Below are 26,117 nucleotides of genomic sequence, written 5' to 3'. Positions count from 1 at the left end.
CAAATGTTCAATCCGTCGCGTGTCATGGCTGGTTGATTGGGCCTGCTTTAATATGGTATGAACCGAGTCTGGTATTCTAAGAGTCAATCGCGTCAATCGACGTGATATGGCGATTACTGAAGCCATTCATCCTTTGGCTCGCGCCATTGCGACTTGCATGCGGGAAAAGCAAGATAAAAGCATCACTGTGCAGTAACACCATTTGACTGGACGCGAGATCCGGAGGGGGTTCGGATGTGAAGCTTGCGTTCATCGGCATATTCCAACACCACAGTCATTGGGACCTACACTGCCCAACGAGGACGAATCAAATGGTCTCGCCCTAGCTGTACCGCTGCTATGTATTACTGGCAGTGACACTGGCTTCGTCCTGTTGATCCATCGGCATTAGTCGACGTGGTTTACGTGATTTGTGAAGAGGATGGCATCAAGTCCGATAGTGTCCCGATGCCGAAGATGACGCGGGACCGCTTCGGCGAGAGTGGGGTGCCCGGCACCGGCTCCGGAAAACGTGTGACTATACCGGGAGAGAACCTTAGGCTTCGTATGTCGTCCCAGACAGGAAACAGTCCCTGGAAATGGAATTGGAATCGCCAGCGAATCCTGTCCAGACAAGGCACTCTGAGGAGTCGCAATTCTGGGTCGATCCTACTTTTGGGTTATTGAAGTGCTTAGTTCTTCGACGCCAACACTGTGGCACATTCGGAGTATCGGAAGGCCACAACTTAGTTTCCAATTATTTTCTTTCTTGTGATCTTGTCGCTGGTATATAGTAATGGTTTCCTAGCAACCACCTACAATGTTCGCAATATGATAGAACCATCACTTCCTCGGATGAGAATGGGCAAATCTACGCCGATAATCCCAATTCTTCATAAAATGGCTCCATTCGGACCTCACGACCAAGAAACTCCAACAAGGTCGTCATCTCGGGCTGGCCGCCCCCCTTCTCCAGCACGCCGTACCTATACTTGCGCCCTGCTTCCCCGCTCATGGGGTCCGCCTCGAAAATGGTTGAGAAAATATCCTGCGCGTAGACTTTTGAGCTGTTCGTCGCAAACACAAGTTCGGTTAGTGAAGACTTTCTTTCATGGCCACCTAAGCCAACGGGAGGAAGTCTCCCAAGACCGGGAAAAGAGGGGGAAGAGAAAGTGTAGACTCACAAAAAGTACCCGTAGAACCCGGCATCGTACTCGTCCATCAGGTGTCCGATGTTAGTATACCCGTGTCCCCAGTTGGCATCGTCGCCTGGCAGGAGAGGCGGATCGTCCGTCGGGACGATCTCCCGTCGGAGGCTGTTCCATAGCGTCGTAAAGTCCACGGCGGCTTCTCCCTCGACGGCACCGGCGGCAGCGTTGGCAATTGGATCCTCCTGCGTGATGGTCGACGCGGGCAACTGATGCACAGCCATATCGAAAACGCTAATAAAAAGCTGCTGCAGCGTTCCCAGCCCCTGGCCGACGTGCTTCGCGGCAACGAGGCCCTCAACGACGGACTCTGGGATTCGTTCCGGTGGCTGGGTCGATCCCTCCCCTGCTTCTCCTTGCACTCCCCTGATAACCTGCTTCTCCTGCCAGTCCAGCAGACACTCCTCAGATAGATACGAGTAATGTCGGCCCAGCCCGCGTAGCTGCTCCGCGCTCCAGCACCAATTCTCGAGCATTTGAGACGGCGCCTCGCCGAAGTCGACTACGGTGCCCATGGGCCCGTGGAAGCGCGCGAAGGAGGTGCGGGAGACGAGGTCGTGGATTGCGTGGCCTAGTTCGTGGAAGAGGGTTACGACGTCGGCGTGACGGAGGAGGGTTGGGGAGGATGGAGAGGAGGGAGGGGGGAAGGAGCAGAGGAGGGCTGTAGAGGGGTATGTGCGGGTTTGGTCTGGGTTTGTGAAGCCCTGGGAGATCGTTAGTCTTGGGCAGATGTAGTAGAGAAAGAGAGAGAAATGTGGTGATGATCTCTGTGGGGTGGGGAAAGGAGAGGACTTACGGGTACGAGACTGAAGTTGGCAGGGTTCCCGTATTTCCCATCTCGATGATAGAGGTCAAGGTAGAGATACCCCAGAAACCCGCCCCCTTCATCAGCAGAATCCCACGCGGGGAATAGCCGCACATCTTCATGCCAGACGATATCCTCCCCCTTCCCTGTGCTCGACAAGGCATCCCTCGCCTCTCTGCCAGCAATTTCGAAAAACTCCATCCCAAACAACCTCTTAAAGATACCCAGCATGCCCTCCACAGTTTGCTCTAACGGGAAGTACTCTGAAATACGCTCCTGATCAACTGCATACCCCTCCTTAAGCAACTGATTCGTGTAGTACGCCGTGTCCCACGTATACAATTTCCCATCATAAATCTCGCCCCTCTCCTCCTCGACATCATGCCTCTTGAGCTTCAGGAGGTGTTCCTTTTCCACTTGTCCGCCCTGGACTAACTTCTCTCGGAGAGAGGAGAGGAAGGACGTGACGTGAGCCGGGGACCCAGCCATCTTTTCTTCCGTGCTGAGGGTCGCGTGATCGGGGTACCCCAGCAAACGGGCAGCCTCGTGGCGTAGGAGGACGACGCGCCGGAAGATGGCGATGTTTTCGCGGCAGCGGGTGTCGTATGCCAACCGGGCGCGGCGGCGTGTGTTGGGCCGGTGGGCGGTGCGGAGGAGGTGAGAGAGGTGAAGGGGGATTTTGATCCGGAGTTTCCCTGCCGTCTCGGGGCTTTCGTCGTCCCCTTCTTCGAGACGCGCGAGCGCGTCGGGCGGAAAGCCGTCTAGTTCCTTCGGGGTGAACCATACCGAGACATCCGCCTCGGCAAGGTTCTTTGCGAATTCAGCCGTGAGGGACACGATTTCGGCGCGGATTGTGCGGAAGCGGTCCCGTTCTGATCCAGCGGGGATACGCAGGCCGTTCTTGACGAATTCGCCATGTTTCTTGTGGAGATAGTTCCTGGCTTCCGGGTTTAGGTAGCGCGTTTCCGCGGCATCGTTGTAGACTGCGTCGACGAGCTTGAAGAGCGCTTCGTTGTTGGCGCCTTCGAGTTCTGCGTCGCGGAGGAGGGACCGAGCTTGAGAGGAGGCGGAGCGGGTCTCTTGGTCTGGGGAGACTGCGTTGTGGAAGAGGAGGAGGGAGGATGCGGAGTAGAGGGCGTTTTCGGCGTGAGCTAGCGGGAGGAGGGTGTTTGCGTAGGTTGCGTCGCGGGTTGAGATTGTTGATGGGATGGAGGATTGGGCTGCGCGGTGGGTTGAGATGAGGGTGGTGATTGTGGTTAGGATTTGGGAGGGGGAGGTTGTGAAGATGGGGGGTGGTTGTGGGGGGTTGCGGGGAGGGGAGGGGGCCATGGTGGTGATGAAGTGAGATGGGAGCAGGGTTGAATTGGGAAGTGGAGGTCGAGGGAGTTGCTGAAGCTTGAGGTGTAGGAATTTGATGCCAAGAGCGGGATATCGTGATCTTTTGAGTCTGTGGCGTTTAGGCAGCGGTTTGCTGGTTTGGCGGGGAATCACTCACTCGTTGGTTTCAACTTTTGCGATCTTGTTGGTGCAGGGATGATATGCGAGGGGTAGGCGGGTCGTTTGCCGGTTAGCTATCTTCAGCGATGGGACTGTTGGATTCAAGAGAGATCTGACAGAGAAAGTGTTCGTGGATGCCTTCGGCAGACCACCGGTGCCGTTGTGATGTTTACCAGAGATTGGACGAATTTGCAGTGGAATGCAAATTCCAAACACCACAAAGCGCTAGGCATCCAGTATTATCAAGGTAGTGACACAATCAGAATCTCGTAGGCAGCACTTTAAAGATAGCGCCCGAGTTAACGGACCCCTTTGCATGCAGGACTAAGGTGCCTCATGTTGGACTAATCTGCACGCAGTCAGATCCGGGAAAGGCCCGGATGGTGCCCCCGCCCGTTTTCGGCTTGATTGGCCGATGGGCTGTGCCGAGATCCGGCCGGCCGGGGCGGGGAACGGGGCGGGGGGAAAAGCCGGGGCTCAAGGGGTCGGACGAAGGAGACCGTCTCGGCTGTTCGCTTTGAGGACAATGACTATCTTCGAAGGATCAATTGATTTACCCCACTAGAAACGAGTTTTCTTCCGTGAGGCAATCTGGAATTGAGGGTCCACGCTGTTGTCTGAGTAGTCCAGCTTGTAGTTTGCAAATGACCTTAGCTATAATGGCATACTGAGATCGTACTTAGATGCAGTCCATGGCCTCCATTTGAAAGTATCAAGGCACTGACAACGTGAATACCTATCATCTGGAAGTAAATGCCACCCTGCCTCTAGGAAGATTAGGCAGACGTTGGACGGTCAAGTGCAATCCCCAACCAAAGCGCGCCAGCTTTCATTTCCCCAACAATGTCAGCATCCTCCGCCAAGGATTATAGTGTCTTGGGCCATCCAACTCGCCTTTATTCATCACTTGAGGCTTCTCAATTGGATTCTTACTGACTAATTGCGCCGGTCGGGCTGATGTTCCGGCCACCGACTTTATTTGACATCCTCACGCCACTCCTTCGAACCTACAAACGCAATCGTTGATTCATCTCGTAGAACATAGCATCCACAGAAGATTGACTTTGTTTTTTCCTCCCTCATAACACAATTCCTTAGATTATAGCAGCGCCAACATGGCCAGCATATCTTCGGGCCTCGCAGTTGTCTATCCTGTGGATGAGGGAAGCGGCAAGCTCGGAAGCGCAACACCGTCGCGACGGGGCCCTTCCAACGAGAATCACCATCAAATCCCCTCACCACCGCAATTCCAGGAGCCCACCATCTCTACCAACCGCACTCCATCAGTCCAAGATGAGCATCTCAGCAATGCCCCCGATCCCGATCCGCCTCTCCCCTCCAACCCCGCCACCGCCATCCCAAAGCTCTCAGGAACAAGCATAACCCTCACAATGACATCCCTCTGCCTCTCAGCAACCCTCTCCGCCCTCGACATGACAATCGTCACCACCGCCGTCCCCAACATCGTCGCCTCCCTCGACTCCGTTGACGGTTACATCTGGGTCGGCTCCGCATTCATCCTCGGCTTCACGGCCGTCACACCCGTCTGGGGCTCCGTCGCAGACCTCTGGGGCCGGAAACCTATTATACTGCTCGCCCTGACCATCTTCCTGGCGGGGAGCCTGCTGTGCGCGCTGGCGCCGCACATGGATGCGCTGATTGCGGGGCGCGCGGTGCAGGGTGTCGGTGCGTCGGGGATGGGGGTGATGGTGAATACCATCATCTGCGACTTATTCTCGTTGAGGGATCGAGGGTTGTATCTTGCTATTACGTCTGTTATTTGGGCTGTAGGGAGTGCGGTTGGGCCGGTCCTTGGGGGTGTGTTTACTACGCGATTGGAGTAAGTACTCCCTCGGTAAGATATGATTATTGACTTCGACTGACCCATCTACTCCTCTTGTTAGCTGGCGATGGTGTTTCTGGATTAATCGTAAGTAGCCCCACGTGAACTAGAACACCCAACGGAAAACTGACCATGTTCAAGTGCCAATTGGTGGCGTTGTCTTCATAGTCCTCGTCTTCTTTCTGGACCTCCCTTCACCCAACACACCAGTATTGGCAGGCCTCAAAGCCATAGACTGGACGGGAAGCGCCCTCTGTATGGGCGGAGCTCTCATGGTTCTCCTTGCCCTCGACTTCGGCGACGTCGTACACCCATGGTCCTCCGCCACCGTAATCTGCCTCATCGTCTTCGGCACCGTCGTCATTGGCATATTCCTCGTGAACGAGTGGAAATTTGCCGCTAACCCTGTTCTACCCCTTCGACTTCTCTCAAGCTGGTCGAAAGCGGCAGCGTACAGCGTCTTCGCCTTCAACGCGTACGTCTTTATCGGTATCACGTACTACCTGCCGCTTTACTCCCAAGCCGTGCTGGGCGCGAATGCGTTGACGTCGGGGTTGTATATGCTACCGCTGATCGTCTCTTGCTCGTTGTCTGCAGCGTTTGCTGGGGTTTTCATCCAGCGGACGGGTCGGTATCGAGTGCTCATGTACGCGGCGCAGGTGCTGCTGATTCTCGGCACAGGTCTACTCATCAACCTCGAGTTCGACAAGAACCTGGCGAAGCTGTTCACTTTCCAGATCCTCACCGGCGTCGGCGTGGGGCTGAACATTGAAGCGCCGGTGCTGGCGGCGCAGGCTGCGACTACGGTGCGTGATACGGCTGCTGTGGTGGCTACAATGGGTTTCCTCAGGTCTATTGCGACGGCCATTTCTGTGGTTGTTGGTGGGGTTGTCTTCCAGAACCAGATGAAAGCTGAGAACCTGTATTTGGTCGAGATGATCGGTGGCGAGCTCGCTGGTCAGTTTGATGGAGAGAATGCGTCAGCTCATGTTGAGGGCATCGCTCTGCTTGCGGCTGAGCAGCAGGTTCCTGTGCGCCAAGCGTATTTCAGAGCGCTCAAGACAGTCTGGATCATGGTAAGTAAGATCTCAACGTCGAAAAATTGCTATGTGAAATATCCTTGAGGAACCACCGTTCAGTTTGCGTACATTTGCTAATAAAAACACCCAGTACGTCGCATTTTCGGGCCTGGCGTTGGTGCTCAACCTCTTCGTATCAGAGCACCATCTGAGCGATGAGAGAAAGGCGGCTGTTCTCGGCGTCGATAGAGGAACCCCGGGCTTATTAGATCAACCAGCCCAAGTAGAGGAGATACCGCTCGAGACGACTGGCAGACAGCAAGACACTGTCCATCAACGCAGAAATCGGGCCACATGAGAAGGAAGTAGAATTCGCGCTCCTCGAGGGGAGTCATTAAAGCAATTATATTTACAGGTGCCAGCCCTGAAAACGCCTCATAGCGTGTGGACTCTATGCCCTGCGCTGTCCTTGAACCCTGGACATGATTTTGATACAAAGAAAACTTGTCGAGCTGTGACCATAACCCCGTTCTAACCTCCCAATTCCCCGCTTTCCTCACACTGAAGGCCGTTATGATGTACAAACTGTTATATGAAATATATGGCGGTTGTAATTTTCTTCACGCAGAAGCCATCGATCAACTTTTCAGGAAGCTCCGACTGTAGGAATGCCAGGCATCAAGACTTCCCCGCTAACGAAGACTCTATAAGCTGTCTCTCCGCCAAACCCCTCTCCCAGAACTCGGAACCCTCGGTCAAATTTCGCCGCAGGGTCTTAGCGCTGAGATGCTTCGTGAAGCGGTCCACGGCCAGAATTACTAAGAGGAGAGCCGCCACGGTAGGCAGCGTTGCGCCGCTCCTGAGGTAGGCGAAGATGAACTTCTCGGACCCGGCGCCCGAGGCGATGCCGACGGCGAAGAGGGCGGCGACACCGCGCGTCGCGACGGCGGCTTTGTCAAAGATGTTGAGCGGGCGGTCTTTGTGTCTGGTGATGAGGATGAAGACGGCGAAGAAGGCGACGACGAAGAGGAACGAGGACCAGTAGTAGATGTAGACGGTCGAGTAGGCCGGGTGCGCAATCTCGCCGGGGTCCTCGTCGCCGTCTGATGTGACGCCGTTGTAGGACTCGAATAAGACGCCGAGGACGCTCTTGGTGAGGCGTTCGAAGCCGGGGGGCACGAAGAGCGAGTCTGTGCCGGTGATGTTGGCCGGCGCGCAAATGTCGGTCGTGTTACCGATTTTGTAGATTTCTTGGTAGACAAAGGGGATGAGGTTGCGGATTTCGGCGCTGTTTGGCATGTTGAGCTTCTCAAATGCCGTGGCGATGGAAGTTGTGAGGGCTTGCCCGTCTTGGTGCTCGTTTACGCAGGCGTTGCGGACGGAGGAGAAGAAGTCGCTGAAGTAGCTGAGGACCTGCCAGGCGAGGGCGATTTGTTGGGAGCCTTCGACGACGCCGATCATGCCGAGGTGGAAGGGGAAGTGGAGGACGGCCCAGATTTGTTGGCGGACGGTGCCGAATTTGCATTCGGGGGGGTTGTCGAAGTAGAGCATCCAGTTGAACATCTAGGGATGGTTGAGTCAGTTGATCTATGGTTGGAGCATGGTATGGACGAGTGACATACCAGAATAAAAACGATGCAACCGACGACAAGGCATGCATCGAGCCGGAGGCCGGTGTCACCCATCAGGACGCCGACGACCTTTGTGGCACCAATGGCACCTTCACCAATGATGACCAGGGTGAAGAGGCCCATTCTCTCCGTCAAGTGGGTGTGCTTGAAGCTGAGGTTCCTCCAGATTGACGAGAGGCCGAGGGTGATGGCGACCTCGATCACGAGGATGATGTACCATACGTAGTAGATACCCAGGCCGTTGCCGGACTCGGGAGAGAAGGCTGGCGTCATGGAGTAGAAGGCCCCACCGGAGAAGATGAAGAGGACAATGGTGAGAGACAGCGGCCAGTTCAAGGCCTTTGTCTTCTTGCGGACAAAGTGGAGGGCGACGGAGTACTGGGCTACGAGCAGCAGGCGGGTAGCGAAGAGAATGTTACACAGGAGTTGGAAGTTCTACATTGCATCGCTGTCAGTGAAGGTACTGTATCAAGATTTCCGAGGCTTCCGTCGCCATTGTCATGATCGAGATACAGCAAAAGTTGAAAGTAGGCATACCGCATTATTGTGCTCTTTCGTACCAGGACTGAATGATGACCCAACGAGAGCGAACCCGACAAATAGGCAGAACTGCAGGATCTTGCACATTCGCTCGTACCCCGAGTCGATGGAGAAGCGAACATCGTGCAACGTGATCTGGAACCAAGTGAACCAGATGATGGCGAAGAAACCGAGATAGGCTGCTAAACTGGACAAGTCGGTGATGCTGTGCGTCTGCGTAAACGTCTCGAGGTTGGCGACAAAGAAGAGGTCGGAGAAAAGTTCAATGGTGTTTGCATTGTGCCGGACAAAGAGGCGGATCTCGCCCGTGTCTTCATCGGCCGAGGAGACGGGCGACTCGATCCAGGTGAGAGGCGCGATTTTCTCTTCTTGGAGGTAGTCCAGGCCCCTGGACACAGGAAGGATTTTCGTTAGTTTGCTGCATGATGCGGGATGGGGGTTATCGAGATTTGGGTTGTTGGTTTTGGCCGCCCTGTCATTCTCGCTTCCCACTTTCTTTTCGGTAGAAAGCAATAGGTGAGAGGGCGCGTATTGAATACGACGTATATCGACTTACCAACTTATTGATGAGCTGTCAGAGTCGACCCGACGGACCTGACTGCTCGGGAGCTTCGCCATTGTGTGGGCGGCGAACAATGATGGCGTAGGACGCCTTGTGAAGGTGTATTTGGATCGCCTTGGACGCCTTCTTTCTCTCTCTTCCGAGTCCGAGGGGTGGAATAGATGTTGGATTGATGTGTAAGAATGCGAAAGGGAGGGGAGGGGAACAAAGAGTGGTTAACATGGTCTGGAATCACCGGAGAAGAAGGGGCCCGAGGGGGTGGAGGGGGGTCGCCAACGGCCAACCGGCATTGGCAGCACGTCAATCAAGCCTTCAGCCCTGTGGACTTTGTGGTTCCGTTTGTCGTTCCCCGAAGATCCGATCCATATTTTTTGGAACTGTTTAATCATGAATGGTTCTGTCCGTGGTGGAGATCTTGCACCGATACGTGTATCACAGCCCCAGGTCATACACGTATTGGGGATGACCAAGCCGCACTAGCGAGTCATCTTCAGTGACAATTGCCGTTTCTCGAAGGGAAACGATTAGATATTGGCTGTGTTTGGTATTTTAAGGTTCTGTCCTTACTTAGCGGTATCCACAAGTGCTGCAAGCTTCGCTCTCGGTCTCGGTCTCGCCCCATTCAGGGGTCGTTGGAGCAAGCTTCGAGTGCCACAGAGGGGAAGGCTTGGTATAATACTAGGTGCTCCTTCTCAAATTCTCAGCGTTGGAGCGCATAGACTTTGGCCCCCAGATTGTCGACAACGACTAGGGACGGATACGAAATCGACGAACCAACTTTGGGATGACATCACGGCGAATGATTACCAAAAACGGATTCTTGTACATGACCAACACGAAGAGCGAGAAGCCGGCGTGAGGGATGAAGGTATTGCCTCACTTATGATGCCCCTCTTAGGGCACTGCCATAAGTTGGATCCGCATGCAAGAGACTGGCTTGGCGGATAGTAGGGCGAGGAGCGACAAGACATATTCATTGAAACCTCTCTGAGTGTTCTTCAACCCTCCTTTCTTCTCGTAGTTTGAGTCGGGTTGAAGATGGAGCTCAACTTTCTTTCTTTTGACCGAAGGTCGTCGAAGGTAGCGCGACTCGCATGACCTGCTACCCTGGGCTAGCTATCCGGACCAAGTTACAGTGATGCCGGCTTTGGTTCGGCTTCTCCGCCTTCCTTTGGCCCACGCAAGAAAACGAAGCCTGCGTCACCCTCCACTCCGATTGTAAAATGCTCTGTTTTGTCGGCTTGCCTCTCAAACCAACCAAAGCGGAACCGCAAATGCTCAAGTTGTTCGAGTAGCTCATCTTGTGGAAGAGCTTGAGACGGCATGTGTTGTATGGCGTTCGAGGAGTGTAGGAGAGTGACTAGCCGTGAAATGCTGTTAAATCCGTCCGGGGCCAGCCCCTCCACATCCATGTTGGGCAGTTCCGTTTTCCAGCCAAGGCGAATCTTGATAGCTTTGGGTACCAACATGAGCAAATGAACTATGATGACCAGGCATAGAATCACTAATATTAAGTAGGTTGCGACTGGATTCTGGAACAGGCGCCGTCTACTGTGATCGATGAGCTTCGCTTTGATGAGTGGAAGACCTTCGGGAGGAAGGATGACAGAGATGGCCGACTCATTGAGACTAAGACGATTCTTCTTGTTGGCAATCTGGGCGTGTAGAAAAGCCCAGTTATGGGTGATGACCGTTTTGACGTTATTTTCCTGGGACGGATCGCCTAAGGCTTCAAGCTCTAAAGGACCATACGGCTTCAACACAAGCATCATCTCCTTGTCCATGTCGAAACTCCGGTCTCTATCTTCGCTTGAATCAGGCCAAATGGATTGGTCGGCATAGTAATTAGCAAAGCTGAACTGCGGGTTCCATGGTTCTGTAGACCCCTGAACTGGACGAGGAGGGCGCTTTTGGTCGATCACCAACTCGCTGTTCACGACAGACATGTTGACGTTCATCATTGTTTTTTTCCAAGAATAGTCGCAGTGCCAGGCTCGGACGAAAGTCACCTCCTCGGACCCCACCTTCCAATTGCCCCAAAGATAAAGTCGCGTGGTTGTTCCAGAGATCTTATTTCCCAAGGCGAAGAATCTCTGTGTAGCTATACTCTTGTTGTTCCCGAATAAAACTGTTTCATTGAACTTGATTACAGTTCCGTTCGGGATGGTGACGTCGAAATATATGTCTGCATCATAATCGGTCAAAGAGCCCGTTTCCTTAGAAATTTCCCTTCTTGCGACCTTGAAGCCCCCAGTCTCGTCTGCGACCCTGGTACAATGCGGTTCTAGACTTGCTGCCGCCATTTCAACCTCGAGGCTGACGTTGCGGCTGGGAATAGGTGGTAATGTGATATCGGGAAAGATAAGGTTATCGTAAGTGCCCTTGGGATATGGCAGATCCCCCTCTCCTTTCCCAATGATAAGACGACAGACATTGCTGTCATACTTCGAGAGTCCCTGTATCATGGTCTTGTCGGCAAACCAACTGTTCTGTTGCAAGTGCACATCTTGTGGCACTAGGTTCCATTCCACTGTGAATAGAATAGATGCGATGGCTGTTAGGAAGGCACAGAACAGAGCTAAGGTTTGTGATGTTAAGATTGACCAGGCTCTCGTCTGTAAAGCAGTGATCAGAACCCGAGGACTGGACATGTCCAGCATGGAGAAATGAAGCTGTTGTACCGACGATGACTTATTCGAAAGGAAGTGCAAAGTCCAAAGATTTCTTGACGCAGTGTCGGACGAGCTAGTATATAAAGAAATGCCGAGCATCGTCAAGACTGGGAGAGAAGTCCATAGCAGGTACCAGTAGCCCCCTGGTGAGCCTATTCCAGCTTGGGTCTGAGATGTGACGAAAGTGGCCACGATCCCCGCCGAGACCCCTATACTCGTAACCGTGAAGACGATTCGTATCCATGGCCTCATGACGTAAGGTACAGAACTGTCTCTAGGCCAAGACTCTAGGCGACCTTCGTCTTGGAGGTCAAGGATTCGACTGGTGACAGTGGGATGGTCATGTAAGAAGACTAGGCTGCCTATTGGTGTGGCTGGATCCATGTGCAAAGGCTTCGAATCTCTTTCATAGCGTACAATGATGTGAGCCGAAATCAATACTGTGAGGCCAAAGATGCCAAGCATGGAGATGGCTGTTGGGAAGTGGATGATGATTCGTTTAGATTTGTGCTTGATCTCGAGATCAGTCTTCGTATCGTGGTCTTGTCTCATGCGATAATGTCCGAATAGAATCCCAAGATGACTGGCAAGCCCAGTCACTGATTCGTAAAGCACCTCAGTTGTGTTCAAGAGACCCGGCTCGCTGTCGACCGATCTCAGTCCACTGTTAAAATGTTGCCAATACCAAACGGGGTTGGTGAAGTCCTCCATACCAGCGAAATTCGTATCCGGACGCCAATTCATGTCGTATTCTGATGTAGGAAAGGTTTTGACAATCATTGCCCAGATGTCCACGTCAAGCTTTTGCTGAGAAATGTTCTTCGTCTCCTTCAAGATGGGGTTAGTCCCATTGTCGCTAATCTCTGCTTTCGAAAGTCGAACATCGGACCCGCATATTACCGCAGACACCTGGCGAGGAAAAACAGTGTGAGAACCTGCCATCGGCAAGTGATTGAAGCTTGCGATCAAATAAATAAACTGGCGGGCTTGAGGTATGTTTGAGCAACGTTGTTCTGCGCTGAGGGTGTCGTTATAAATCCAGTACGCCAGGTCCCGTGAGGTCATTTCCCCTACATGGAAGACGTGAAAGGGTAATGTGCGACAACCCTCAAATTGCAAGTCGAGGACAAACTCCACATCATTGGAGTCCTGATTGATACGATCCACAGTCTTGAACTTCTCAAGTTTGAGACACTGAAAATCCATGAAGAGAGCCTCGACAGTCGCTGTGAAAATGGACTTTTCGCTGCCTCTCTTAGTGAATCGTTGGTAGGCAGCTTCCTTCGTTGCTCCGAAAGGATAAGAGACATTGAAGTTACGGATGTTTAGAGCAACATACCACGCAGTGTTTGTAACTTCAAAATTGACAGTGTAGTTTTGGGGCAAGGAGAAAACATCTGTGAGCAGGAGAGTGCTGTTTGTGCCAACTTCGACATCGGCCGTCCGAAACAGGCCAGGAGACAAAACAATTTGGATTTTGAACAGCAACGATACCGTCGCAACCAAGAAGAGAAAGTGGTGTTTATGCTTCAGCGAGCGGAATAGGAGAGTGGGGAAGATCATTGAGGTATAGTCCAGGTCGCATTCTACTTTGTTGGGTACTTTACTCTGATATAAAGCATACCAGGGCACATATCGACATGCTTGAAGCTCAACACGAGCCCAAAAAGCAGCGGCAAGTGTGAGAACTATAAGTCTTGTCAGAACGATGGTCTCTCAACCCAGTGATACTACGCCTCGTCGACTGAGATGGGGAGTACATACTGGCAGTGAGTGCGAAGCGACATATAACTTCCACTCCCTTCATCCGAGCCTCGAACATGCCGCCGTGGGCCTGGGAGTACCAAGTTATGATGCTTAGGACAATGGCGAACGACAGGAACACGGCAGAGAAGTTGGAGAGAACGATAAGGCGAAGCCACCACGGGCGCCAGGTGGAGACTCGATCGCCGTCAGTCAATTCTGCCATCCAAGCCTCGTCCTGTACGGGAGTGCTGTCGGCGCCAGAAGAGTTATCCTGTGACTCCGTATCTTGCGTAGATAAGAGCTGAGATGTCGGTGTATGAAGGAGATCAATGTCGTTCCGGATGTCGCCCGTTGATCTTCGACGAAGTGGGCGTTGACGAGAAGTTTCGAGATCTTGAAGAAGTCGATCTCCAGTGCTGAGATGATTCATCCTGTCCATTGTGTTTTGATCAAAATTCGGCGCTGAGGGCTGAAATGGAAAAGTCGAGAAACTCAAGGACAGTCAAGTCAGATGAAGTATGAAGGAAATCGTACGTTGGGGCATGGGTAATATCGGAATGATCAGGCTATTAGATCTTGGTACTGAGAGATTCGTGTAATCAATCCGAACAAGAGCAATTCGTTTGTCGTATGGTCATAGCCTCTTCTTACATACACAGGTCCAATACATGAGGCGAACGACAGTAATGGGCTTTACGATGTCCCTTCGACTAATGAATTTTTATCATTTGACTAGGAAACGTTTGACAGACACTCGTTATTCTTCACAGCTGCTTGTGCAGCGTAATCTGGCCTGATGGTGCTGCCCGGTGCTGCAACATGCCGAAGACACCGCAAGAGGGTTGGGTCAGATTTGGCGAACGTACATCCTGAGCCTCCAAAAATGCACTCTGCAGCTTAACGTTTCGCGTTTCACTGCAGAAATCTACTCACACATGGTAGGACTTACTAAGCCGCCTCATATTGCCTCGTCAGTCAGATCACACGACTCAAGTGAAGCGGATGCCAGTGTCACCAACCACCAACAACAGACGTAGTATTTCTGATGATCCAAGTTCTGAGCCACCTCAACCTCTCCTGAAAGATGCCAATTGTAAGAGATACAGGATCATGTGAGACATTGTCAGATTGCGTCAGATGTCCCCATCCTCAAGTGCCACGACCTGCACTGACGACAATATGTCGCTTTGCGGCTCTGCCGATAGTGACAAGGATTACCACCTGTAAACAACTTAGGTGCAGTCCGAACGAGATTGATTCTCGACTCCCCGTTACTGAGAAGTATCGGAATGCCTATGCCGTGATCTGGCATCGACCATTAATACCTAGTTACCAAAGGTCCATGGTGCTGGCGTCCAGCAAACCTACTGAGCTGCACATACAGTTGGCGACCTTGATCAATGAGTTGACGGCATTAGACCCGTCCTGCCCCCCTCACTCCCCATCATCCTTGTTTCGATTCCTCTAGATTTTTCAGCCATACAACGGTATGATTCACGGAATACCTTAGCCTGAAAGAATCAACTGGGCCCTTCGATAGGCTCCGTTTTCCCCATTTGCCAGTTGCGCTATGTTTTTTATGAAGGAGAGATTTGACAAATAAGTCCGAACCCGGTCTACTAAGGTCTATTGTTTATAGTAGATATTAAAACAATGGCCGTAGCTTTGCCGGCGTCTTTAAGAGTAGGGTGTGCTTGTTTAAGTTCGATACTAATACTTCCCATGAATGCTGTGATCAGTCTCTGGGTTAGATTGGAAAACGTGGAAAAGTAAGTCTGACCTGGATATGCAGGAAATTTTGTAGAAGTTTTGATTTCCTCTTGCTACAGTCTGAATTCATGAAAGAACATTGAAGGTAAGCCAGGCTTCTAATCATTATATCACTGGCAACGGCCTTGCAAGTCCGACCCCCTGATCCGGCTCACAGTCTTGCGCTGGTAAAACGGTAAATGAAGTATTAAATCTGGTGGCATACTAGCCACACCTCGGCAGGCTGTTGTGTAGCGACAAATATTGCCGTCATATTCAAAGTTTTCAGTCACTGAGATCCTTGGCAACCACTGGCGAAACGGACTCTTGGAAGTCTATGCTATTGGCTTGAATGAGTAGCCATCATCTTGAGGTGCAAGTGCCGCATTACACGTGGACATTCTGAGATATTCGTCCTCAAAGAGTGTTATACTGTGAAAACCACTCTATAAGTCTGGTGTGATGTTGTGTGAGGGATAGAAGGACGCTCCTTTGTTCAGGGGCAGGGGTCGGGGTCTTGGTTACACGGCTTCTCTGCGGCGGTAGACTCGCAGCAGCAGCTTGACTGAACAGATCGCTTCGGATTCTTTGTCAAGAATCTCGTTATATAATGTGAACCAAATCCTGGGTTTCTTTTCCCCTCCAGTCGTCCATCAGCACAATATCGCGATCTCTATCGACGGACTACCTCAATCTCAGTTTACGTTGTCTGCTGTCAATATCTAGGGCCATCCGTGACAACAACTTTCAACTAATCGAGCATGGAATCATTCACAACGCTTACTACTGGTTCTCAAACGAGCAGCAAGGTCAATCTCATTGAATTTTATGATAGAAATGCTATCGATGTCGATGTCAATGCTGATGCCTCTCTTAACCCTGTTCAACAGCATGTCGACCTCCAGCTCCATCTAACAAACCAGAAGCTGCCAGCTCGCCAGGATTGCAAATTTCCCACAGATGAAGTGATTGAGGATGGTACGTTATACATCTGACTGACATTACGTGTCTCGGGTCCCGCTTGCTCATTCGGAGATTGTGGCCATTTCAGCTCTGCCAAAGGGATTCTCGCTTGGCTCTGCTGAGATGTTTGGTTACAGTGCGTGGACCACTACGGGCAAGCTTGTCGCCCATTCGTCGGACTCGGAGGAATCGTTTTTCGTCAAGATTGCGCAAGGAGAAATCGGCAGAGTCATGCTTCTCGGCGAGTTCGAGTCATCCAAAATCATCTATAAACTGATGCCAGACTTCATCCCGGAGCCTATTGGGCATAAAAAGTATAAGCACGCAGACAAGCCCACGTACTTCTACATGTCCAGATTTATTGATTTCGACACCACAACGGCACAAGATCCTTCTGAGTTCTGCCAGCGCTTGGCCGAAATGCACCAGAAGAGTCAGACTCTTTCGGACAAGTTTGGTTTCGGCGTCACGACATGTGATGGCGATCGTCCGCATGCTGTAAAATGGGAGTCAGATTGGGCCGTGTTCTATCGGAAACTTTTCCTTCACACGCTTAGCTTGGACATCAAGAAGAATGGCACTTGGCCTGAGTATGAGCGTGCGGCGGACCAAGTAGCCGAGTATGTGATCCCACGACTGCTGGGAAAACTCACATGGAACGGACAACCGATCAAGCCCAGTCTGATTCATGGCGACCTGTGGGCGGGTAACACGGGTATCAACAAAGACACGAACCTGCCGATGTTGTTTGATGCCGGTTCGTACTTTGCCCACAACGAGATGGAGCTGGGGCACTGGGCTTGCGAGTTCTCGGCAATCTTTGGAAAGAAAGTGTATACGGACCAGTACCTTGAATTCTTTCCCAAGGCGGAGCCCGCTAGCGAGTTTGAGGATCGGATTCGGCTTTACAGCCTGAAAGGGGGTATGAACTACTCCGCTGGCCATGATGACAGCCGACTGAGGATTTCGTAAGTGCTGTTGCCTGTAGCATCATATATGGGGTCTTGGAGGATTTTCTGACGAATTGCAGAGCTTACAATAGCATGCTCTACCTCTGCGAGAAGTATGCCCCAGTCGACGGCATCGGTACTTACGATGAACGAATCGACCCGATGAAGACAGGTGCTAGGATTGTATCCCATGAAGAGATTAGATGAATTGATGGATCAGACTTCCAAGCCCCCTCACAGATATCGCAAGTTCAATATCGCAAAAGGCTCTTTTCCCATTTCGAGTTCAGTAATAGGTGTGGTTTACAGGAATGGATCCAATGATTCCACTTGATCGTGTTTACAAGAGTCTGAAGTATGAAGCTCTTGACTTTTTCAAATTCCTTGTGTATATGTGCTCAGAATACTCTCCCAGTCCTTATCACTCCATATCTGTTGATCCGCGCCTCCGTCCGAAAACATGAAATCCGAGAAACTCAGATCAGTCTCCATTTCCACATTGCCATCAGCCTCCTCGACACTAGATTGCCGCGGTGTTGTCTTTTCCTCTCTTGAGATTCTCTTCACCATTGCCTCAACATCTGAGAGCAAGACATCGTGATCCTTGGCCGCAGGGTTGCCGACGCGAGCCATTTCTCTGAGCAGTGCTCGTGTCCGAGTGTAGAGTGCTACATCGTCTTCGCTGTTTGGGTTGAAATCTTTACCTTCCTCGATGGAGACTCGGGCGAGTGCGAGGATTGCAAGACCGGAGAATAAGTGTAGAGATTCCCAGTATCCGAATTTCGCTGGGCAGACAATTGTCAGCTCCTTCCTTCTAATTCAGGGGCATCACAGTGATGCAAATGCTTACCAATCTTATCGTAATTCCAGAGCCCGAGGAGGATCTTGCAATTGTTTTGTGCGGCTTGAAGACACTGTATCTTGACAGCTCTCATCGGATCATCGTTGTCTAATGGTGTGTCGGACCCGGTGAAACTCGGCGGGTTGTTCAATCGCCGCTTTTGAACGATTGAGGAAAGCTTTTGAAGGTAGAGTGGCCTCAACAATAAGATGAAGCACTGGATTATTGTTAGAAAACAAGTCGGCGATTGATCCGGGAAGGAATGAAATGCGAGCTCACCTGGTGATATCGCATGTAGGTGGATGCAAGGATTCTACCGTGAGATGCTTCCATCAATCTCGTAGGCAGGCTCTCCTCGAACGTGAAAGCTACTTGTTGCGGCAGACTTGATCTCCACTCCTGCAAAGTATCGAGACATGGCTTAAGAATCTCCAGTCGACGTTCGTCATCAACATCAACGTGTTGAGCCGCCGTTCTTACAACATTGCGCTTGATCTCGCAGAGCTGGGTTTGCATGGTCAGAAGCCCCGGATCAGAAAACTCCTCGATGTCTTCAGCGTCTAGTCCGGCCGATGACGGGAGTTGCATGCCTTCTGGCACACAAGCCACGGCGGCAGCGACGCCGAGCTCGGTTGATATCATTCTATCCATGCAGTAGGATGTCCACCAGAGCCTCTTCCTGTGCTCGTTCATAACGCGCACTTGGCGTTGCTGATCTAGGGCCTTGGGCAGAGGATGTGGCTTGTGAAGATGCAAGAGCTTGGCCAGCGCAACACTTTGGCTGGCGTACGAGTAAGCCGTTTTACGTCGGTTGAGTGAGTAGCAGTAAAACGCCTAGACATGTCGTCAGTGGTTTGGCATTAGTTAATAGGCATAAGTACTAACAATCAGGCAAAGTGCCTCCACATCTTCTGGCACAGGCTCTTCCGCAGACATCTTGAGAAGCATCAACCCTTGTTCGAAGAATTCGGACCCGGGAGGTGGCGGCAGTGTTTGCGACGTTGACTGAGAATGTGGAGGCAAAGTCAAGGGAACAGCAGCTCCTTTTTGCGGTGGACTGGTCGGATGCTTCCCCGCGATTTCCATGTGGACAGCTGAGGACATTCGAGATCGATTCCAGCTCTCAGCGAGGGCCAAGACGACTGAGACCCTGCACAACCAGTTGCGATCGTGAGATTGCGACTGCGGATCCGAGTAGGTCAAGAGGATCCTTTCCCGGAACCTCTTGCGGAGGAACCAGTGATATTCACTGAAGCCTTCATCAAAGGCCTGGAGTAGGTGGAATGCATACGGTCGGGGCGGGAGTCGAAATGAGACTTCAGATTCTGTGCATCGCATCAGCAAACGTCTTGTTGATTGTTGTGAGCAATCGACTTACGTAGAAAATCGAACTTCAGCCGAGAATATGTGTAGCTCTCGGCATTTGTGCCGGTAGACTCTCTAGTCTGTTTGCTGGTTGGATCACCAGATGCTGCTGTCCACGAAAGTTGTCGGAGCCTCTTCACGAAGAACTCTGCACTACAATCTTCCAGTTCCTCTTCCTTGATAATCTGACTAGACTTGGGCGAGAGCGGTGTCGCAAAGTCGTTTGGATCTGTACGGACCGACTCTGGCGATGAGATCGGATCTCCCGATCGTTGCGCCACTGCTGGCTGTCTCTCGAGTCTCCGCAAATAACTTTGAGGGACCGTGATGTATTTCTCTCTTACGGGGTAAACGCAGGGCCTCCCCCGGGTTTGACATCGCTCACATGGTGCTCCTTATGGGCATCTCAATTAGCACAAGAAAGAAGTTCGCAACTGATTATAGCAACGTACCGCCATTGCACTTGAGCTTTTGTGTATGACAGGCCTTGCAGGCTACTGCGCTTCGACCTCTTGGCGTTCTAGTCATCATCACAACTAAGTTCACGATGTCTCAACTGGTCTAAAAATTACAACGGCAAAGGGACATTTGTGCTCCATAAAGAACTGGATGCTACTCAAAAGACTCGTCGGATCGACATGCTCCTTTGCCTAATGTCGTTTGCCGGCGGTATCGGAGATGGGAAGGTCCAAGACGATGGGCAATACGGGGTAAAGAGGAGGGACCCACGTTGACCACGCGGACTGATATCGACGGTGCGGAGGTTCTTACTGATAACGAGAATCCTCCAACCCGTTTAAGTAGTTGGAAGTACTGCGGTATGTTTGCTGGGTCGTACAGGATGATAGCGGCGGGGCGGCATGCATCGGCCCCTGCTAGTTGTCATGTGTAATGGCGCAGAACTGGGATGTGTCAACTGGCGAATTGCTATTGGTGTTGGCTGCCAGGACCAGGCTCTATTAGATGTTGGCAAGTATTCAAAGCTGAACTACGAATCCTGGGTTGCGAATGGGAATAAGGAGGACTGCACTCCGTCCAGATACTTTAAGTCAAAGCACCCACTTATGGGCCCCCCCCCCTTTTAGGCCCCCCAACAAACATAGCATCAAAACATCGCCACCAACTACACTCAATTAATTAACTATCTTCTACTACTATAATAATATAGTTATTATTCTCCCTAAGTAATTTAACCCTTATGAGTCAATTAGGACTAACTAAACGGTTACTAAAGTCCTCCTAAGCCTTTTATATATCCTAAATACTTATAAACTTAGTATTTAAGTTTATTAATATACTCTTTTTTTTCTTAAGCCTTATATACTTAACCCTTATTTTTAAAAGTCGAATTTAGTACCGAAATATAGCTAAATAGTAGGCTTATTTACTAAATACCTTTTTTACCTTTTTAAATAATAATTATTAAGTAATATTATTTAGATTAAGCTTTATAAATAGCTTTAAGTAGTTACTAAGCTCGCTAGCCTTCTTAGGAGTTAACTAGTTAATAATAGAAGTTATTAATACTTAGTTAAGTAGTTTACTATTACGAAAGTAACTTTATTTACCTTATTATTCGCCTTTTTATCAATATTACGTAAGCAAGCTATATACTATAATAATCTACGATTTCTATAGATTATTATAAGTATTAATTATATAAGCAATACTACTTACATAAGCTTACGTAAGCAATAGAAAGTGCTAGAAAGTAACTAAATAAGCTAGAATTCTCTCAAAACAGAATTACGTACTACGATTACGTATTTACTTATATATACGCTTATTAATTATATTATAATTAATAAGTAATAGAATATTCTAGTAGGAGGTTTTTATACCTATATATAGGCGTATATTTACCTACTTAGACCTTTCGTTAAGCAAGTAACTTCTTATATAGTAATTTAACTATACTACCCTCTTTATTATAAAAACCTCTTTTATATACGCTTATTTCCCCTATATTTATATATTCTTGTTTCTATATAAATATTTACTTTTTATATTTTTTTATAAGAATATCCCGTATTACCTCGTTAAAGCTATACGTGCTAGATTTACTAATAGTACTAGTCGTTTACCTAGCTTTTATACCCCTTTTAAATAGTATAACTTATATAAATAGGACTATTAGGTTAAGAAGTAGCTTAGCTATATTAGGTAGCTATAGTTTAGTTACTTTTTATTTATTTCGTATATTTAATAATATTAAACTAGCTAAACGAGTAAGCTAGTAATAGCTTAAAAAGTACCGCTTTCTAATAATAATAAAATTATTTACTATATCCTCCTTACCGAGCTCCTTTTTATAATAGGATTTAATAAGACTAAAAATAGCTATATCTAATAGCTAGAGGATATAAGAGGTATATAATAATAAGAATAATAAGTAAACGTTATTTCTATAGCACTCCTATATAAATTCTATTATTATATAACTCCTATACCTATTTAGTATTAATAATTAAGGCTAGTTTAGCTTACTAAGCCTATTAATAGGGGGGGTCTTGGTCTATAATAAGAATACTTTTTTTAATTAGTATAGGGTAATCTCGTTAATTATCTAGCTATTATCTATTATTATAAATTTCTAACTATTATAAAAGTTAAGTTAAAGTAGAAACTACTACTATTATACCGACTTTTTTTTATAAATAATTAATAAGTTAATAGATTTATTATTAATAAAAATATATTTAATAATTGTTACCTAGGTACGCGAACTAGGCTCTTTTTTTCGTACTATTATAGCTTTTATTATATTTAAAACTAGCTTATTAGCTCCCTTACCCTTTATTATACTAATCTTATTTATATTATACTTATTAACTTATTTAATATTACTAATCTCTAGTATATTAAGTAATCTAAACTATAATTTAATTATATTAATAATAGCTCTATTAATATAGTATAAATTTATTAAATAACTTTTTTAGACCCTTATTAATAAATTCTTTTTAATAAAAGCGTTAATTTATTTTTTTTTAAGTAGTTTAGTATCCCCTTAAGATATTAAAACTCGCTTAATAAATTCTTTAATTTATTAATAAGTTAATATAATACTTAAGGTATATTAAATTCGAACTTATTAAACTAGCTAGTCTTTTTATTATAAAAGAAGCCTCTAAAAGTCTATAAATACCCTCGCCCTCGTTTAATAACCTTTTTTATAATTTTAAAGTATTACCCTAGGAATTCCGAACTTAACTAAGGCCCTCTTAATAAAGAGACCGTTTTTAATAATATAAAGAGCCCGTTAGAGCTTATTTTTAGTATATAAGACTATTACATATTAATTAATAATTATACTAAAAAGAAATATATTTAGACGATTTTTATAATTATTATAGTAGTTTATACATTAAGGGTAGGGTTTTAATCGGGGGGGCTGGGAAGGATTTTGGGGGGGCCCAAAAGGGGGGGGGGCCCATAAGTGGGTGCTTTGACTTATTTCCGAGAAGACACAAGCAAGTGACAAGGAGCTCTGCGTGGACAATCCATCCGCAATCAATCATGTACGCATGTCTAATTAAAAATTGGTATCAACCCAGATGTTAGTCTAGAGACGACTCCATGTCCAAGGGAGTTTGCCATCGCCAGCCGCATTTCGGCCTTTCCAACCTGATAAGTCTGAGATATCGCGGAGCGGCCACGGGTGAGGATCTTGAAAATCATCGGGAACCTTTCCAAATTTCCAAGCCCACAGATCCTGCCATTCCTTACCCAATTTCCCCTCGAGCATGTCGGCGACGTACTTGCCGATAATTGGGAGGAACTTGAATCCGTGATTTGATCCAATCGTCGCGACGAACAAGTTCTGAGTTTCGGGGTAAGGGCAGATTCTGAAGTTGAGATCACCGGCTAGACCGTCCCTGAATTTCGAGTTAGCATGGAGGATTCGGAAGAAATGGAAAAGCCAACAACATCTCTAGGATGATGTCTCACTACGTACCAGCACATTTTGGAAGAGATGAATGGCCTGTCAGCCAGCTCTGGGATCATCTCTCTAACAAATGTACGCATTTCATCTTCGACTTCCTTAGGGCATCCGTCGTCTGGATAATCGCCTAACGAGTGGAGGATGGAAGCTCCTGGAACATATCTGTTGCGATAATTTGTGAGACATCTGCAACTGCATAGCTTGATTAAGCCATTCTCATCTGGTGGAAAGATGATGCCTAGATACCTCGGTTAGTTTGAATTCGCCATGTCACTCTTCCAAGATCAACCGCCTACGTACCCTGCTCGAAGTCATCGATGATTGGCATATCCTTGTACTTTTCGATCTCGTGCGGCTCCAGTTTCATCACACAGATGACTGATGTTTGTGCCACCACTTCTTTCTTCGCATCAACTAGAGTCGCGGTATTGGCACCTGTGGACAACACAACTATGTCCGCCACGTGCAGTGTCCCGTCTGCGGCCAAGACACCCTCGCACTTCCCGTTGCCGTCTAACACGAGCTTCTTGGCATACCCGGATTCTCCACAGATGTATTTAACCCCCTGTGACTTGGCGGCGTTTGCCATTCTTAACAGAGCTTGTCCGGACGGCACCTATTTTTCCGATCGTGGTCAGTTTGCTATCACTTCCATTGCTACGTTATCGTCCTGTAAGTGATATTGTTTGGCACAATGGAAACTTACCCAGCCAGCCGCAGGACTCCACAAGTTGGTCCAGTCCGGAAACTCCCCCGTCAGAGCGGGCCACCTCGTTCTCATCTCCCCGGCCGACATGAACCGCACTCCCTCGCGCCCCGCCTTCTTGGCTGTCTCCATCGCACTATTGAGCCATCCCCGCGTCAGGCCGTGGCCCGCCATGACCCAGCCGCTCTCGCGATACATCCCTGCGAAGATGGATTTGGGGTCCTTCCACTCCTGCATGCTCTCCATGCCTAGCTTCGCGTATAACGGGTTGGGGTAGTCGGCGCGTACGACCTTGTTCAGATCAGTGGCCGCAGAGTCTTTGGAGGGTGCGTCGAAGCGATCAAGCACCGTGACGTTTCCATAGCCTCTTTGTGAGAGGTGGTAGGCTGTGGAGGTCCCAAAGACGCCTCCGCCTACGATGAGGATGGATGGCTTGGCCATATTGGAGATGAGGGTATTCTGAGAGTTTGCGGAACGGACGACGTCGAGTTTGTGATAATCTTGGTCTTTACTAGTTAGTCTACCCTCAATCTGCTGCCTCTCTAGCTTAGAATCATTCCTCGGACTCTTATAACCAAGGGAGAGAGTCAAGTTCGGCCGGTGATGCAAAGACCACCGACCAAGATGCCGAAGCCGTTTCCTACGGCCGCACGCATGCGGCGCAGCCTTGGGCAGAACATCCGTGCTTCCCCGGGAACCATATCGGTGGGACGGGGCCAACTAAACACTCCCAATCAAATCGCCACAGTGACCGCGCAGCAACCTAGATCCCTTGCCAACTGATGCCTGCCAATTCGTGCCAAGTGCGCCACCCCTCGATTCTACTGCAGATTCAACGGACGATAATGCCGTGAGCCATCGGTCTCGAGATCCGCCTCCGCGACGAAATGACGAGAATGTTGGTTTGTGCGTGTGCGCCTATCAGTCGGGTTCGTGGGGCCGAGTCCATCGCCGAGCCAAGCAGGGAATCAATGGTTAACAAGGCTGGGGAGGGCTCAGGAGACACAAAGGGGAAGATAAAGAGGGGACGATTGGCACCGCGTCACACTTGGAGTCTTGTGCGACAACCACATCACAATACGTCTTCGGCTTCTCAGCTCTAGCGGCCGAATGATAAAGTGATAGTTTTCTTGTCCCAATTGCTTCTTCGTCTCTCCCCCGCAATCTGCGACTCTTAAACCTCCGTCCATAGTCCTTAGCTTCAAGACTACGGCATCCTTGCATTAACAGCCGTTACAAGGTCGATGCTGTTCAGACGACTGACAGCTTGACATTGAGCGGAGACGGTCGCATTTAGCCTGTTTTTCTGAAGGCACCCTCGTCCTTGTCAAAACGGGCACTTATCTTGACAAGAAGATACCGATAACCCGTTATCACGATTAGAGGGGTGACCCGGACTGAACCTGCCAGAGATCCGATTATTCGACTACCTTAGTCAATAGGTCAATTGTGTACCAATACAGACCTCCTTCTTCAGAATCCGACGGCTTCCTGGGACCGAGGAGCGCAGGTATATATCCGTTCCACTTGTGTCTGTTCTCTATGACGGGAGTTTGAAGAAACGCTACTCCTGTACCCATTTATTCTCATCATACCCCTGGAGTTTCCACTGAGGGGCAGCGACAAAGATGTCGACCGAAACCAAGGAAGTGAAACCTTCTGACTTGCAGAATGCAGCGATGGACTTGACATCGGACAGCAAGTCCAGTTCCGAGGGGCAGACGACGATATGGCCTGAAAGAGAGTTGCCGGAGCTTCTCAGAGACTTGTCAGAAGAAGAATTGAAGATTCTTGAGAAGAAGTTGATAAGGAAGGTTGACTTGCGAATGCTGCCTACAATGATTCTGATCTATAAGTCAACATACCCACTTCCTGGCACCCCCCTGTTTCTGGCACCACAAAAACGATGGGATCACAACCCAACCTCCTCATTACTATTAACTATTGATCCTCAACCACACCCACTACAATACAGCTGCCAGCCTCACTAGGGCATTCAGAGTCGCTGGATTCAGCCGTGATAACCTCCTTTTCACCCGCTTCGATTTGAGCCCGATGGATATCCCTGATGTTCGCGAACTTCGTATTGGGATCG

General features: G+C 49.3%; 7 protein-coding genes across 7 annotated transcripts; 2 read left to right on the top strand and 5 right to left on the bottom strand.

The window, feature by feature from the left end:
- Positions 1-850: 850 nt before the first annotated feature.
- On the bottom strand, positions 851-3,438 carry CTAM01_15454 (metallopeptidase MepB; the record flags this gene model as incomplete). The annotated part of the gene is made up of 3 exons (XM_060531451.1): positions 851-1,046; positions 1,164-1,891; positions 1,984-3,438. Coding segments are annotated over 3 exons (2,379 nt in total), but the record flags the coding sequence as incomplete, so codon positions are not given.
- A 1,166-nt stretch (positions 3,439-4,604) lies between these two features.
- On the top strand, positions 4,605-6,709 carry CTAM01_15453 (plays a role in the entry into G0; the record flags this gene model as incomplete). Its single annotated transcript, XM_060531450.1, has 4 exons — positions 4,605-5,329; positions 5,394-5,419; positions 5,474-6,408; positions 6,503-6,709. The coding sequence occupies 4 exons, from the start codon at positions 4,605-4,607 to the stop codon at positions 6,707-6,709; spliced, it is 1,893 nt and encodes a 630-aa protein (XP_060373962.1).
- A 320-nt stretch (positions 6,710-7,029) lies between these two features.
- Positions 7,030-9,140, bottom strand: CTAM01_15452 (uncharacterized protein; the record flags this gene model as incomplete). Its single annotated transcript, XM_060531449.1, has 4 exons — positions 7,030-7,914; positions 7,974-8,417; positions 8,520-8,910; positions 9,079-9,140. 4 exons carry the CDS (start codon positions 9,138-9,140, stop codon positions 7,030-7,032), a joined length of 1,782 nt encoding a protein of 593 aa, XP_060373961.1.
- A 1,074-nt stretch (positions 9,141-10,214) lies between these two features.
- CTAM01_15451 (uncharacterized protein) lies at positions 10,215-13,941 on the bottom strand (the record flags this gene model as incomplete). Its single annotated transcript, XM_060531448.1, has 3 exons — positions 10,215-11,568; positions 11,890-13,342; positions 13,521-13,941. The coding sequence occupies 3 exons, from the start codon at positions 13,939-13,941 to the stop codon at positions 10,215-10,217; spliced, it is 3,228 nt and encodes a 1,075-aa protein (XP_060373960.1).
- Positions 13,942-16,012: 2,071 nt separating this feature from the next.
- Positions 16,013-17,371, top strand: CTAM01_15450 (uncharacterized protein; the record flags this gene model as incomplete). Its single annotated transcript, XM_060531447.1, has 3 exons — positions 16,013-16,229; positions 16,303-17,182; positions 17,245-17,371. 3 exons carry the CDS (start codon positions 16,013-16,015, stop codon positions 17,369-17,371), a joined length of 1,224 nt encoding a protein of 407 aa, XP_060373959.1.
- Positions 17,372-17,539: 168 nt separating this feature from the next.
- CTAM01_15449 (uncharacterized protein) lies at positions 17,540-19,748 on the bottom strand (the record flags this gene model as incomplete). Its single annotated transcript, XM_060531446.1, has 6 exons — positions 17,540-17,949; positions 18,015-18,222; positions 18,285-18,839; positions 18,891-19,330; positions 19,384-19,650; positions 19,715-19,748. The coding sequence occupies 6 exons, from the start codon at positions 19,746-19,748 to the stop codon at positions 17,540-17,542; spliced, it is 1,914 nt and encodes a 637-aa protein (XP_060373958.1).
- Positions 19,749-22,935: 3,187 nt separating this feature from the next.
- CTAM01_15448 (uncharacterized protein) lies at positions 22,936-24,463 on the bottom strand (the record flags this gene model as incomplete). The annotated part of the gene is made up of 4 exons (XM_060531445.1): positions 22,936-23,248; positions 23,335-23,554; positions 23,617-23,932; positions 24,023-24,463. The coding sequence occupies 4 exons, from the start codon at positions 24,461-24,463 to the stop codon at positions 22,936-22,938; spliced, it is 1,290 nt and encodes a 429-aa protein (XP_060373957.1).
- Positions 24,464-26,117: the final 1,654 nt, after the last annotated feature.

Source organism: Colletotrichum tamarilloi (assembly GCF_030869305.1).
Source record: "Colletotrichum tamarilloi strain Tom-12 chromosome Unknown Scaffold_163.1, whole genome shotgun sequence".
Classification (NCBI taxonomy): domain Eukaryota; kingdom Fungi; phylum Ascomycota; class Sordariomycetes; order Glomerellales; family Glomerellaceae; genus Colletotrichum; species Colletotrichum tamarilloi.
The sequence above is the reverse complement of the archived record's forward strand: the minus strand, read 5'-3'. Positions and strand labels throughout refer to the sequence as shown.